This window comes from Girardinichthys multiradiatus, chromosome 20 (genome assembly GCF_021462225.1).
Source record: "Girardinichthys multiradiatus isolate DD_20200921_A chromosome 20, DD_fGirMul_XY1, whole genome shotgun sequence".
In the NCBI taxonomy this organism is placed as follows: Eukaryota; Metazoa; Chordata; class Actinopteri; order Cyprinodontiformes; family Goodeidae; genus Girardinichthys; species Girardinichthys multiradiatus.
In genome coordinates this window covers 12,705,710-12,721,912 of record NC_061812.1, presented here as the reverse complement: position 1 = coordinate 12,721,912, position 16,203 = coordinate 12,705,710, and the positions used below count along the sequence as shown (strand labels likewise).

Genomic DNA, 16,203 nt, shown 5'->3' with positions numbered 1-16,203 from the left:
CAAATTTCTAAACCAGGCATAAATCAAGTCTTCCAAGGTTTTAAGTTACACTTAGAAAAGTTTTTTGTAACATAAGATGCAGTGCAGTGCTCCTCCACTTGTTGCTGGACACTGGTGGTCAGTTGACAGGCTAAGAATGATTCAGCTATTGGAGAATATTTCTAGTTGAAAAAAATATGGACAGTCATGGTTTGGAAATTACTGGAACGCCGCCAACCATCTTATAAAAACTACAGTTGACAAGCTGCATGTCTGTTAAGTAGCCAAGTACAGACCAGCCACTCAGTAGATAGCCAGTTGACCAACTAATCCCAGATTATTATTTTTAGTGAGTGTTTATTATTTATTTTTGATGTAGCTAATGCATCAAAATCAACCCAAAAATGTTGTAGATAACATTATTATAAATGAAATAGGATTTAAGTTGCTTTTTTTGTTTAAAATAAAAGCAGTTAGATGATGTAATACATTTTTGCTCTAAATTATTATGTTTAAACAGTAAAACATTTTTCACTCATGGTTATCATAATTTCAGAATCTCATAAGTGCCCAAGCGCATTCTCAACAGTTGTATTTAGCAGTTTAGTTTAGTACCTAGACTAAAATATAAAATGTTTCTTATCTCAGAGGGACACTTGAGGGTTGCAATATGATTTATCATACCGAAGAAAAATCCTGTATATGAAAAAAGGAAATAAGGCTGTCCTGCAATGTAGCTCCAGAAGTCTGTCACCAATAATAACCAGTAGTCATTTCATCATAATAATATATTAAAGATGTGTTGTGTTTGACAGTAGTGAGGAGTTTATAGTATTACTTTGAATGTGAAATCCCACTGTCTGGTGCAAGAGGCTCAGAACATCAGAGAAGATTTACTGTAACACCAACAAAGACTTATAGCAACATTTTGCTGTAAATGTTGAAGGACCAAATGCTCTTCAGGAACTATAGTATGTTGCCATGTTCAAATATTTTTGAAGCGAATAAAATCTCGTCTACCACCGCTCTTCCCCTAACAATATACCATAGTTTTGTAATTTATTACACAATCAAAGTTGTGTAATACTTTTCCAATGAATGTATATTATTAGAATTTAATTATAGTCCATCACTAAATAAACTTCACTGCTGTATTTCAGCATGTAGCTTTGTATTCGAAATTTTACCTAATTCCACAATTTTTTTTTATTTTTTGTAGCTCTTTTGATTTGAAAGTCCCTTCCGGAAGCTCACTTTGCTGCGTTGTTTTGACTCGTCCCATCGCATCCTGCGTTTAAACGAGTGACAGTTGGATAGAATCTAAACTTTACTCATGTGTGACCTTTGTTTTATATTTTTTCAGTTCTTCTCTTACGGGAACCTGCTTGCTGAACAAAATCACACCGTTATTTTTTCGGTGCCCCGGTTGTAGTCAACGTGTTGGTGTAGACGGAGGTCTGCGGAGCTTAAGCTGAAATCAGTCCGCCGACCCGATGCTTTCTCCGGGCAAGACCGTGTCCTCCCGGCTGCTGAGGCCGGCCTTGTGGCTTCCTTTTCAAAGTCTGTGTCCTGCGCGGACAGCCGTTAGCCTCATGCACAAAGGTAACGGAATCCAGCAGCAAGCTTGCATGTTCATTTCAATTAAAGTAGCTAGCAGTAAGCTAACCCCAGAGTGACGCAGTTTATTAGGGGGTACAAGAAACTTTACAACACCTGTGATTTAACCGTTATGTTATTGCATGGTTACAGAAACAAACCCCATAAATAATCGTTTTATTTGCTGTATATAAACAAATATGAAAAGCTAACTTATAAAAAATAATGTTGTTTATGGACATAGGGTTCATAAAAAATATGTTTTTTAATATTTTTAACGTGGCAGTATGTGCTGCCTGATTATACATTGATAGCTGATGAATAAATGAATGACAGTTCAGAATCTCTGGTTAAACACTCTTCCATCCGCTGAATGACCATTTTCAGAGTAGTTGTGCATATTGAAATATTTTAAAAGGAACTGATCCTAGGTTATTATTTAAAATGATTTATTATTTAAACTGTTCATTTGATTAGTTATCCTTATTAAAATGATCAGAAAACAATGACAAACTGGGCTACAGTAATAATAAGTTAGAACTTATTGTTTCCTCTTGGTTTTCTAACTTGTGCAGCAGTGTCCTGAAACTCATAAAATTACATTGTCTTGGACATTTTGGCAGTAAGCTTACAAAATTGTGCGACATGTGTTTTGTTCTGAAGAGCTGATCAAGAAACGTGAACTGGAGAAAGATGAGCTCCGGCCCCTCTACATGGACTTCCAGGCGACCACTCCTATGGTAACTGTTACCTGTGTTGTCAGTTATTCAATAAGTCATGGTGAATTGTTTTAGACTGTAGCAGATTTCAGCCTTGCATTTGTCATTTAGTGTTGTGCTTTGAATTATGACGATTAAATAATCACACCTTCTGTAACGGCTTCAAAGTACTGAGAAGCAAAAAAATATTATTTGTCCAGTCTTGTGTGTCTTTACTAGCAGCAAACTCATTGCTTTTTAATTTAATACAGATTTGTGCATTAAAGTAACCTCTGATTGGCATCATTTATGACCAACAGATATCTATTGTACATAAGTGAAAAGCAACTTACAACCTTTTCAGTCCTCTTTTGGTGAAGCAGTTCACATTTTGCTTCGTAAACAAGAGGATCATGTATGTGTCCGACATGGTCTTTGTCTTTTTGGCAATTGTATTTGGTACATTTAGGACCCTCGTGTGCTGGATGCCATGTTGCCATACCAGGTGAATTACTACGGTAACCCTCACTCCAGGACTCATGCCTATGGTTGGGAGAGCGAGACTGCCATGGAGACTGCCAGGAAGGTATAAAGACCCTCACTCAGCACTTCAATAAGAGCTCAACCCAACTCAGTTCTGTGACCAGCAGGTGTAATAGTGGCAGGATCTTTAATGATTCCCTCCCTGCTGCCCCTACAAGGCCTATTTTGCAAAGAACCATAACTTTTTATTTATGTAACCAAGCACAACCAAAAAGTTGTTAAAAATATTTACAGTACCTCTCTGTGGAGCGTTTCAGTGACTGTTTGCTAAACAACTAGCAAGTCAACAGCTTTCCTTATGATTGTGAAGATACATTTGCTTATTTATGATATTCCAATTTATTTATATGCACCTGTTTGATACAATGAGAGGTATTATGAAAGTAACCTAGTAACAGGGTAAATGAGTCACATGACACCGGGACGTGAAAATGACTAATTGGGCACAATTTGGACCACGGTGGCAGCCTGTGAAGTTACAGGTCCTTCTCAAAATATTAGCATATTGTGATAAAGTTCATTATTTTCCATAATGTCATGATGAAAATTTAACATTCATATATTTTAGATTCATTGCACACTAACTGAAATATTTCAGGTCTTTTATTGTCTTAATACGGATGATTTTGGCATACAGCTCATGAAAACCCAAAATTCCTGTCTCACAAAATTAGCATATCATTAAAAGGGTCTCTAAACGAGCTATGAACCTAATCATCTGAATCAACGAGTTAACTCTAAACACCTGCAAAAGATTCCTGAGGCCTTTAAAACTCCCAGCCTGGTTCATCACTCAAAACCCCAATCATGGGTAAGACTGCCGACCTGACTGCTGTCCAGAAGGCCACTATTGACACCCTCAACCAAGAGGGTAAGACACAGAAAGAAATTTCTGAACGGATAGGCTGTTCCCAGAGTGCTGTATCAAGGCACCTCAGTGGGAAGTCTGTGGGAAGGAAAAGGTGTGGCAGAAAACGCTGCACAACGAGAAGAGGTGACCGGACCCTGAGGAAGATTGTGGAGAAGGGCCGATTCCAGACCTTGGTGGACCTGCGGAAGCAGTGGACTGAGTCTGGAGTAGAAACATCCAGAGCCACCGTGCACAGGCGTGTGCAGGAAATGGGCTACAGGTGCCGCATTCCCCAGGTCAAGCCACTTGTGAACCAGAAACAGCGGCAGAAGCGCCTGACCTGGACTACAGAGAAGCAGCACTGGACTGTTGCTCAGTGGTCCAAAGTACTTTTTTCGGATGAAAGCAAATTCTGCATGTCATTCGGAAATCAAGGTGCCAGAGTCTGGAGGAAGACTGGGGAGAAGGAAATGCCAAAATGCCAGAAGTCCAGTGTCAAGTACCCACAGTCAGTGATGGTCTGGGGTGCCGTGTCAGCTGCTGGTGTTGGTCCACTGTGTTTTATCAAGGGCAGGGTCAATGCAGCTAGCTATCAGGAGATTTTGGAGCACTTCATGCTTCCATCTGCTGAAAAGCTTTATGGAGATGAAGATTTCATTTTTCAGCACGACCTGGCACCTGCTCACAGTGCCAAAACCACTGGTAAATGGTTTACTGACCATGGTATCACTGTGCTCAATTGGCCTGCCAACTCTCCTGACCTGAACCCCATAGAGAATCTGTGGGATATTGTGAAGAGAACGTTGAGAGACTCAAGAACCAACACTCTGGATGAGCTAAAGGCCGCTATCGAAGCATCCTGGGCCTCCATAAGACCTCAGCAGTGCCACAGGCTGATTGCCTCCATGCCACGCCGCATTGAAGCAGTCATTTCTGCAAAAGGATTCCCGACAAAGTATTGAGTGCATAACTGTACATGATTATTTGAAGGTTGACGTTTTTTGTATTAAAAACACTTTTCTTTTATTGGTCGGATGAAATATGCTAATTTTGTGAGATAGGAATTTTGGGTTTTCATGAGCTGTATGCCAAAATCATCCGTATTAAGACAATAAAAGACCTGAAATATTTCAGTTAGTGTGCAATGAATCTAAAATATATGAATGTTAAATTTTCATCATGACATTATGTAAAATAATGAACTTTATCACAATATGCTAATATTTTGAGAAGGACCTGTATTCTGTAATACAAAACCAATGAGCAAAGTGTAACGGAGTCAAATTCCTTGTTTGTATGTACAAACTTGGCAATAAAGCTGATTCTGATTCTGATAATGGTAATTAATGTAGTGAGCAGTTAGTTCTTAGCTTGATTGTTGTTAAACTTTTTCCTCTGCAAAGTATGCTGAAAATTCCTGGATTAAAAAAAACTCATGCTACATAAACAAGCAAGATCCTCGTCACAGGCTCCATTCCTGTTTTCCTTACCAATATTTATTATTTTGCTGGTTATATGTATCAGTTAATTAGCATTCTGTCACACACTTCTTCAGATAATATATTTATTTACACTTTAAGACTAAACAGTCCATCTTGACCAGAGGCAGCAACGTGTTCATTTGTATTGGTGATGTTGTACAGTGCCTTGTAGACTCAACTGAAAGTTAAATACGTTCTGTACTGAATATAAGTTTGTGGTGGCCGCACAAAATATTGACACTTTGGGCACAGTTTTGAGATTTTTACATTTACATTGTTATACCAGCTGTAACTGATTACTTTACATCGTATGAAAGTGTCATATCTTCAGTGTTGTCCTATAAAAAGATATAAAATTTTTACAAAAATGTGAGGAATGTACTCACTTCTGTAAGATACTGTATCATTGCAGTATCAGTTTCTAAAATTTCCAAATCAACGGCAACTTCTGCAACAGAAAATTAATTTGGAGAGCAACTGATGACTTATTTTTGTGAATGCTTGTGCTGCAGCCCAGGCTGAGCTGGAGTTGGTCAGCCATATTGCCCATATTAAGCAATATAATTTAGCAAACCCTTTCTGCTAAATGCTGACCTTGACCCAAGTTGCTTCCGTAATACCCATCGTGTTATTCATTACAATAGGTATTATTAAATTATGTTATTTGTCCTGGTGAGTAAACATATTTAGTGTTTTAGATTTACTGTTCAGTTCTGTTGCAACAAGGTTTTAACATAAAATTATATGAATATCGGTAAAAAAAAAACTGTAAACACGGCTCAGTTTAAAATACTGATTATTAAATTATTGTGAACACAGGGCATTTAACTCAGGGCCATGTTGTGGTGAGTGGTGCAGAAATATTGAAAATAGCCGCTGACTTTTTTTTTTTTTTTTCTCCGAGCAGCAGGTAGCCAGTGTTATTGGAGCCGATCCCAGAGAAATCATCTTCACCAGCGGAGCCACAGAGTCCAACAACATGGCCATCAAGGTCCCGAATTCCTGCTTTATTATAATCACACATACAAACAACCACAGCCCACGTCTAACATCTAGTTTTGTTTTAAACTTAATAAAAAAACGATTGTTTTTGTTATAGTTACAAAATGTTTGTTTTCTCTTTATGTGGAAATAAATGATCATTAAGTCGAATCTAAACATGAGAAATTAAAATTAAAGCACAAGAAGAACATAAAAAAAAGTAAGAATGAAGTCACAGGACCTCACTCGGCATTGATCCTTTATATTCCTTCTGCAGGGCGTGGCCAGGTTCTACCAGGCCAAGAAGCGCCATGTGATCACCACTCAGACTGAACACAAATGTGTCCTGGACTCGTGTCGGATTCTGGAAACTGAAGGATTTAACATCACCTACCTACCTGTCCAGAAGAATGGACTGCTGGACCTGAAGGTACAAAGTGACAGTCTTCAGATAGACAACATATAGAGAGGCTCTCAAATATGCACACCTTTATTGAAATGTCAGATTTTAGTGATGTTAAAACCTGAGAAATTCTTTCAAAACTATTCCCACATATTATATGAAATATATCCTGGACAATTCAACTGAAAGACAAACAAAAATAATTCAAAACTGAGAAACAGAAAAGGCTAAAACTGGTCAGCGAGCCTGACAGAAATACTGAAGAACCTGCAGGAATTTCCAATAGTTATTGTTTGTGTTCTGCAAGTGACAACAATTTCCTGCATTTTCCATATGTCTGGACTAAAGGCTCCCAATGAGTTGGGCGTGCACTGTCTGCGGACGTTTGAGATTTTATAGTCGTAGTTGAGTGCACCAGTTTCCTACATTTCTTGGAACAAATGTTGACATTTCCCACACTTTCTGCCGTGGCCTCATTGGACGAGGAGGAAAAACTTATTAGCCTTGAAGGGAAAAACTAGATTAGGGACAAAGAAGGGTAATACAGTTTGCTGGTGAAGGACATGAAGACGATGGACAGCAAAAAACACTTTCAATACTTCCGAATGGACAAGTTTGATGAGCTAGTTGGGCGCCTAGCCCCATTTCTTTTCCACCAGGGCACTCACTGGACTCCTGTCAGTGCAGCACAGAGAGTGGCAATGTGTTATCATTATTTCAGGAACCAAACGTAAGCCTTCAGGCTATAATGCCAAATGTTGTCTGGCGCAAAACAACACTACACATGACCTAACACCATTCCTACGTTGACACCTGAGCTGACAGAATCATGGTCTGGGGTTACTTTTTCTTTGATTGAACTGTCTTTTTGTCAAGGTGGTTGAAGTTATGAATAATGTTTTTTATACCAGCTAGATATGGCCAAAAGCCTTAAGGTGTCTGCTGGAAAGCTCAAGATGAAGAAGGGTTAGGACCGTGGTTAATCCAAGCAAACACATTAAATGCACCAAACTAAGCAAAAAATGTGGCTTCGCTGCACTCAGTTTACTCGCCCATTATAGAACAAAACATGAAAATACCAGGATGCATAAATGAAAAATGAAGCAGTTTAACTTCCGCAGAATGAGTTGTTTTGTACTTGCTACCGCACTGGCTTTTGTTGCGCCATCTGTGTATGGTTCTTGGAGCTCCTCCGAGCTTACCAGCGGACCGGACCTAATCGGACAGGAGCAGATACAGTGTAAATACAGAGTTACGGTGAGCAGCATGGAGCAGTAGCTGCAGACACAAAGGATAATTCAAGATCTGAAGACACTCCCTGGTGTGTCATTTTTTTTTTTACTTTATATTAGAATCTTTAGAGAAACATTTATTTAAATACATTGTATGCTCGTTTAGTTTATTTTATATGAATAATAATCATTTTGGATTATTATTATTATTATTAATAAAAATAATAATTTCGCATTTTTAATTATTAACAATAAATGCCAATATCTTAATGTACTGTTGTGTTCTTACATGCTGAGCCTTGATCCGTTTAGCAACAACGACCTTTTCTTTGGCGATCTTTTCCCATCAGATGCTCTGAAAAGTGTGGCTATAGCATCTTCAACATTCTCTTTCGTCTATCAGATATGCTAACCTCTGACATACTTTCTCTTGTGAATTCAGAGGTTTTTTGTGTGAAGCAGGTAGCTAAAACGTACTCAGATCACAACTGGCTGTTCTTTGTGGGAGCAGCCCATCTGTCCCTCCTCAGTTTTCCAGCTCTGATCCAGGCAGTTCTGATCCTCTTCACTTCAGGAAAGTAGTGCAGACTAACGGCTGCTGTCGTAGTATTGCTGCCACCACCAGCAATGCATCGTTTACCATATTAATGCTGTTTTTAACGGAACTTGGCTTCTACCTGAACCGTTTATCATTGACGCTCACACAATGAATGACCTGTGACTTCCCCTTTCAAGTCATTTCTCGGACTTTTGGTTTTTGGACAACTAAATATGCCTATTTTGTGTCACAATTGTCTTTTATCTCGTCTTTAATACTAATATCATGTCAATTACGGCCCGTTTCCTTCCATATTAAGATGTTTTATTTTAATTTCCACATTTGTGGGAAAAGTCTGTGACAGGTACTTTAATGTCACAGCAAATGTGTAAAAATGCTTTAAAATGATTATCATTGTGCTTTGTTTTTATATCACAAAATTTTTAACAGGGCGGTGTAGACTTTTGATAGCCACTTTAGATCTCTCAATGTAACCTCTGTGTGTGTGTGTGTGTGTTTGCAGTTACTGGAGGCCACCATCTGTCCGGAAACCTCACTGGTGTCTGTGATGACCATTAACAACGAGATTGGAGTCAAGCAGCCCATCAAGGAAATCGGTAGATGTGGCAGCAAATAATCAATACTTGTTTCGTACTACATTGTAATTCACTTAACTGTGTGCTTCTTGGAGCCCAAGTGGATATTTGGCCAATGTTATTGGACTGATCAAGGCTTACTCTTCCTGTTTTCAGGTCAGATTTGCCGATCCAAAGGAATCTTTCCAACAGCCTGCGCAGCATCAGTGTGGAAGAAGACTCCTTTGGATCGGCAAAGGAGTCTTCTTCCACACTGATGCTGCGCAGGCTGTTGGAAAGATTCCCATCAGCGTCTCTGACTGGAAGGTTGATCTTATGTCCATTAGTGGTCACAAGATCTACGGACCCAAAGGTTAGCGTCATTAATGTTAGTCGTATGATGATTGGTATTGTAATCTCAACAGCTCACCTGTTTGTACCCATATACCTAAAAGACTGTTAATTTCTCTTGTTTGTTATGGATTTTGACAAATTACGGAGATAATCTTATGAATTCTCTAGTGCTATGTATGATTGTTTTTACCGGTAGTTATTTGTTGTTAACTTAATTGGATTTTATTTTGTAAAAAGCCTTTTAACCTAATGTCTGTTTCTTTTAGTTATTATCAACCCTTTGGGCCAGATGACTGTTATAAAATGTAACAGATTATGACCCCTGATCAAAATAACCAAGTGATTTCCTGGAGATAGATATTATTTATAGTAGTCACATACCTACATTATATTACAGTGGATTATAGAATATTTACCATAAATGTTTGGTTTTCAAAGCAGGTACAAAACATCTCCCTTTGGGTACGGGTTGACAAAAGGTTGGTATAAAATGTTCTGTGGTAGAGGGATTCTTTTTGTGCCTGAAAATATCTGCTACCAAACCACCATAACTACACAGGGGCAATAGAAGAAATTATTAGAAGAAATTTACAGATCAGTTTTTTTTTTTGTTTTGTTTTTTTTTTGGTCCTGTCTCATCAAACTTGGCCCACGCCTCCTGCAGTATATAGTGACAGTTACTGAAAAGGGTGATATGGCTCAGCACCCAGGGCACCACAACATGGGGGAAGCTCAAGCACTCAGCAAAAACACAAAACAAAACAAAACTGTTTTATCTTAGTTGTTCACTGAACGACATTTCTGTTCTATATTTGCCTTTCCAGTCAATGTGTAGCAGGTGCCCCCATTTGCTCAGGGCAACCTCCTTCATAACATATGGCTACATATAGCTGGTGGCTAATGACACCAAGGTTTCGATCTGATTCGACCTACCAATTCACATTAACAACTTACTTCTTTGTGATTTTAAGGAGCCTGGGCTTTATTTATATCCTCCAGTTTAAAATCTGACACCACTGCTCACACCTGAAATGGATTACTCTACACTAAATGGAGATTCTTTTAAATCCACTTTGATATTTGTTTTGGCATGCTGATCAATTCAGATTTGCTCTCAGGGAGGTTGGGGCGTACAGGAAGAGGGGTTCGCCTTCAGTGTAATTCTTGCACACACTATCGCTGACAATACAGACATTCTTGTTAGCATTGTGGTGCTTCACATGCTGGCATTCATGGAGTGGAAATTGGTAATGCATGTGTATGTTTGCAGGCGTGGGCGCTCTGTATGTGCGACGCCGACCTCGAGTTCGTCTGGAGCCACTGCAGAACGGGGGCGGGCAGGAGAGGGGTCTTCGCTCTGGCACGGTACCCACCCCGCTGGCTGTTGGGCTGGGAGCTGCATGCAGCGTTGCTCAAGAAGAGATGGAGGTAAAATCAGCATAAAAAAGCATTTAGAAAAAAACTAACTAAGCATACCTGATGATTACTGTTTATGTTTTTAGTATGATCATCAGAGAGTGTCCATGCTGGCTAACCGTCTGGTCCAGAAGATCATGACTGAGATTCCTGACGTTGTCATGAATGGAGATCCAGAACAACGGTACCCTGGTAAGGAAACCTATAAGTCTATGTGAGAGACTTTATTCATTTTCTCTAAGAGTTTAATCTTTTTGTTCTAAGCTTAAATCAAACTTTAACCTTTTGCTCTAAAATTCAACCTCAAACCCTCTTTTCAAGGCCTTTGAAGGAGGATAAAAGTCAGTTATGACCTTTCTGTGTGTGTGTGTGTGTGTGTGTGTGTGTGTTTTTGCAGGGTGCATTAATCTGTCATTTGCCTATGTGGAAGGGGAAAGCTTGTTGATGGCCCTGAAGGATGTTGCTCTGTCATCTGGGAGGTCAGACCCCAACTTTTAACTGGTACAAGTTTGAAAATGAATGATGTTGTTCGCCTTTTTAAAGATGAGGTGGGTGTGTTTGTATGGGTGCAGTGCGTGTACATCAGCTTCTCTAGAGCCATCATACGTTCTCAGAGCCATCGGAGCAGATGAGGACCTGGCTCACTCCTCTATCAGGTACAAACGCTAAACCAAACAGAGGTCTCTACATTTTTTTTATTTTCTGTTTGGTGGGGGAATGCTCTATTTAATTCTGTTTGGTTTATTTATCTAGCGTCAAATCATATAAAAATCTCTTTCAAGGATCTTTATAAAACTGTTTTGATTCGTATCCAGGTTTATAGAATCAATTAAAATGAGTCAGTGTAATTCATTCCAGTACAATCAAACCGTAACAACAGACACTGGCTTTATATAGCATAGATTATCTGAATATGACTGTATATGGTCAGACTGAATTGGAAATAATTGTCAGTCATTTTCTATCGCTTATTCCATAGTGGGTCACGGGGGAGCTGGTGCCTATCTCCAGCAGTTTATGGGCGAGAAGCGGGGTTCACCCTGGACAGGTCGCCAGTCCATCGCAGGGCAACACACATACAACCAAGCACACACTCATTCACACACCTAAGGGCAATTTAGAGTGACCAATTAACCTAACAGGCATGTCTTTGGACTGTGGGAGGAAGCCGGAGTACCCGGTGAGAACCCACGCATGCACGGGGAGAACATGCAAACTCTATGCAGAAAGACCCCAGGCTGGGAATCGAACCCAGGACCTTCTCGCTGCAAGGCAACAGTGCTACCAACTGCACCACCATGCAGCCCTGAAATAATTGTTTCTGTATATTTAGTTAGAAACTGGACCTGTTTGTCTTGTGAAGAGCCTTGAGATTAAACTTTGTTCATTTGTGCTATCTGAATAAGATGCTAATTATAATTTCTTTATTTTATTCTGACAGCTAGTTTCAAGTGTTTCTCATTAAAACATCAAACATCAGAGACTCACTGATGAATAAAGACATATTGTGAACAGATTTTCTGTATTTCCTTGTGTCACAGGTTTGGTATTGGCAGGTTCACCACAGAAGAAGAGGTCGATTACACAGCAGAGAAATGCATTCAGCAGGTCCACAGACTTAGAGAGATGAGGTAACTGCCGCTTACTTTTCACGTTGGTTTTCTTATGATCACATGTAGCTTTTATTTTTAATAGTGACATATTTATAAATAATTCTAGCTAGAGTAACCTGCCTCTGTTCCTTCTCTTGTTGTCTGTTAGTCCTCTGTGGGAGATGGTTCAGGAAGGCATTGACCTGAAGAGCATCAAGTGGACGCAACACTGAGCCCCACCCATTTCTCGTCCACTCTTTTTTTAAATGCCGAAGATGATTACGGTTCCCAAGAAATCCTTGGGATGGTCCAGCTTTTTGTTCCTCTTAACAATCACGCACAAACGTCCTGTCCGACTTTAAGTCTGTTTGTAGCTGTAGCTCTTCGTTTTTGTAGAAACTCCCCAAGTTAGTCTCTCAGGAGATGTTAACCACCAACACTGCAGTCTCTGATGGTTGTGTCATCAACTATGAGCAGTTTCACTGACCGTGTGGATGTAAAGCATCCCCACCGCATGATGCTGCCTCCTCCGTGTTTCACTGTCAGGGTGGTGCTCTTGATGAAATCAAAAAGTGATGCGGTTAGGATGATGAAAAAAAAGTGAATTTTTGTAAATGTTTATTTCTGTTTGTTACATCTGTAAGCGGGCAGTAGTGGGGAAGTGTGGTTCACTATAAATGTTACATGAAAATGGCATCTAAATGGGAAACGCTCCAGTTAATGGGGAAAACCATAAAAGTTGAAACTGAAGGCAGTGGGAGTCATCTGATTTTTATTATTCACCTGAAAGACTTCAGTTTTCCCATCAGATAAGCATATTAAACATTATCATTTCTGTCCTTTCTTTGTTTTTTCTTTCTGCAACATTTCAGTGTATCATCATCATTTAAAATATCCCCCTAAACAGTCTTAGAAGGAGACATTTTATTAATTAGCGTGGAACATTTCATGACAAATTTAGGCCTAAATTAATGTGATGAAGTAAGAACTTTCAAACAGAACTGTCACAAATGTCCATCTGAGATTGTTACAGAAATCCTGAAAATGATCCTCCAAATAAATGCAAGGAGAGCAAATTTAAACATCTCCTTAAGAGATGTTTTCACTTTTAAAGTTTTGTATTGTGTTCCTGGGCTCCTCTAGCTGTTGTATTTAATTACACCAAACTTTCTGCTGTCATCTGGTGTTACACAGTGCTCATTAATACCCAATGAAATCCCAGCTTTATGGTTATAAATTCAACATTGATACTAATTTGTGTGCAATTTCTGTTTACACATTAGTGTAAATTGAGATTTACTTTATGAATGTCCATAGCCACACACAATATGTGCAAAATTATTAGGCAAGTTGAGTTTTTGAGGATCGATATTATTGAAAGCTACAGTGGCCTCTGTGGCGATCGGGTAGCTGTTAGTGTGCAGAATTATGCAACTAAAGGAAACATTTCACTTATGAAATAAGAATAACTCAAAGAAATTAACATTTCTGACCAAAGATTTTTACAAAATCAGCCTCACAAACCTTCCATTCATGGATTCTGTCAGTTTCTGTTGATCAACCTTCTGTGTGGCAGCAACCAGCTTACAACATTCTGTTTAAAGAGGTGAACTGTTTTCATTCACTGTTAATCTTCTCTGTATGGTTTTGGCTCATTCATAAAAGGCCTTTTATGGCTAGCCACACAGCAGAGCCTGCAATGGAGCATTATCCTGCATAAAGGTCACTGTCTTCCTTAAGGAAGCAAACCTTTTCTTGTACCACTGCTTGACAAAATGCCCTGTAAAACCTGGTAGTGGGTTTGGGAGTTAATTTTTCAGTCCATCTTCAACCCAAAAAGGTCTAACTGGCTCATCTTTAATAATACCAGCCCAAACCAGTACCCCAGCTCTGCTTTGTTGATGTTTGAGTTGAAGTGGAGATATGTGTCTGTTAGTGATCCATCCACTTACTCTCATCTCATCAGTCCATAAAGCCTTTGAAAAATCTGTCTCCACGTATTTCTTGGCCCATTCTTGACGTTTGAACTTGTGTGTCCTGTTAAGTAGCTGTCAGGTTTCAACCTGCCCTACATTTGCCATGTTTCTGAGCACGAAACACCTTCCACTTCTGGGACAGCACAGGAGGATAATACTTTCATGATAATAGTTCTAATAGTTGTGCGCACAGTGTATAAACAAATTAAAGAACATTGAAATTTTTTTCACATGCACTGTCGGTTAATGCAATGTTCATAATTCAAGGATTCAGAAAAATATTTCAGTTTGCAAAGAAGATGGAGGGACATTTGTTGTATTACCACTGAAAACAAGTAAAAGGAAAAACATCAGTATTAAAATTGTGCTATTTTCTTTATCTTAAATGCTTTCAAATTGACTGTTGACTAACCACACACTGAAATACATACTCCTTTAAATTTTCATATGTCACGTTACATCTGCAAACTTAAGGGTATTTTTTTTAGGTTTTATGTGATTTGACCAACATAAAGTAATGCATAATTTTCTCAAACCCACAGTCGGTCGTGGCAGATGGCCGCTCACACTGAGCCTGGTTCTGCTGGAGGCTTCTTGCTGTTAAAAGGGAGTTTTTCCTCTCCACTGTCACTACATGCTCAGTATGAGAGATTGCTGCAAAGTCAACGCCAGTGACTGTCCACTGTCTACATGCTCATCCAGGAGTGACTGCTACAAGTCACTGACTGGATGCAATCTGCTGGGTTTCCTTAGATAGAAAAACCTTTTTAACCAATTTGAATAAATAACTGAATCAGACTGCACTGTTTGATAGTTAGGATTAATTGGAATGTATGTACCTGACTTGAAATCTGGGTGATTCGACTGAATTTACTTTTCCCGTTTTAAAGTTACCCACCTTTCACACAATGCAACAGGAAACAACACTCACCAATTATTTTTACCTCTGCCTTCCTTCCTCCCTGTTGGATGGAGTAAGGGGGAGTCAGGTTTAGCCTAAACCGGCTCAGTTATGGTTGAGGTGCAAACACACCCTCCATTTCTGCTACCTGTGCAACTCTTTCTCTTGTCCAATTGTTATAATCAATCTGACAAAGAGAGGTACCCCCAATCCTTGTGGTTTTTAGTATAACAATGGCCACCAGTGGGCTCTATATGGACAAACTTTATCAGTTTATTATTTTACTTAGTACCCCTACACATAGCAACCCTACAACAGCTTTTCCTCTAGGGTTGCCCTGTATTTAGTTTTAATACAATTTCTCTGTCCCTGCTATAAAAACACATCCTCACTACATGATGCTGCCACCACAATCTTTCACAATTTAAGAGTTTAATTTTAGTCTAATCTGACCCGGGCCCCATCTTGAACATCTTTGCTGTGTCCCCTACATGGCTTGTGGCAAACAATGTTTTTTTTTTTTTTTGGCCACCCTTTCATAAAGAACAGGTATGTGGAATGCATTAATAAAGGTTTGCCTGTCAATAGATTCTTCACATTCACATTGTTCTTTAAAGGTTTTTATATTGGAAAAAATTTGAAAGCCATGTATCAAGATTTTCTTTTACTTCACTTCAGTTATAAAATCCCTTTTTGTTCTATCATAAACAAAACAAACTGATTGTAACGTGGCAAACGTTCAAGGGTGTGAATACAACCTGGATTAAACTGCAATGAAATTTCTTTAAATTACGCATTATTTTAATGATGGACAGTTCTATTTTCTAAAACAAATATGGATATTTTAGTTAAATAGCCTGGTTTTAAAATTTTAAATGAATCATATTAAACCTTCTTATTCTTGATGTTCTTCTTATTCTTATTATTTGTGAAACCAGTTTGTTATATACTGCCTCTGTGTATAGGTAAAGTTCCCAAAAGATACCTAATATCTATTATATTATGTTGACATAATACCTCATATTTAGGTAAGTTCATTTCTTTATTGGCTGCAGTGACTTTCCTTTAACCAAATTCAGCCAGCAGGG

General features: G+C 38.9%; 1 protein-coding gene across 1 annotated transcript; it reads left to right on the top strand.

The window, feature by feature from the left end:
* The first annotated feature begins 1,231 nt into the window (after nucleotides 1-1,231).
* nfs1 (NFS1 cysteine desulfurase) lies at nucleotides 1,232-13,077 on the top strand. Its single transcript, XM_047348587.1, has 14 exons — nucleotides 1,232-1,581; nucleotides 2,239-2,315; nucleotides 2,743-2,859; nucleotides 6,055-6,138; nucleotides 6,406-6,558; nucleotides 8,825-8,918; nucleotides 9,054-9,074; nucleotides 9,136-9,249; nucleotides 10,501-10,658; nucleotides 10,733-10,838; nucleotides 11,044-11,125; nucleotides 11,219-11,302; nucleotides 12,188-12,277; nucleotides 12,408-13,077. Exons 1-14 carry the CDS (start codon nucleotides 1,473-1,475, stop codon nucleotides 12,469-12,471), a joined length of 1,353 nt encoding a protein of 450 aa, XP_047204543.1. The 5' UTR covers nucleotides 1,232-1,472; the 3' UTR covers nucleotides 12,472-13,077.
* The last annotated feature ends 3,126 nt before the right edge of the window (nucleotides 13,078-16,203 follow it).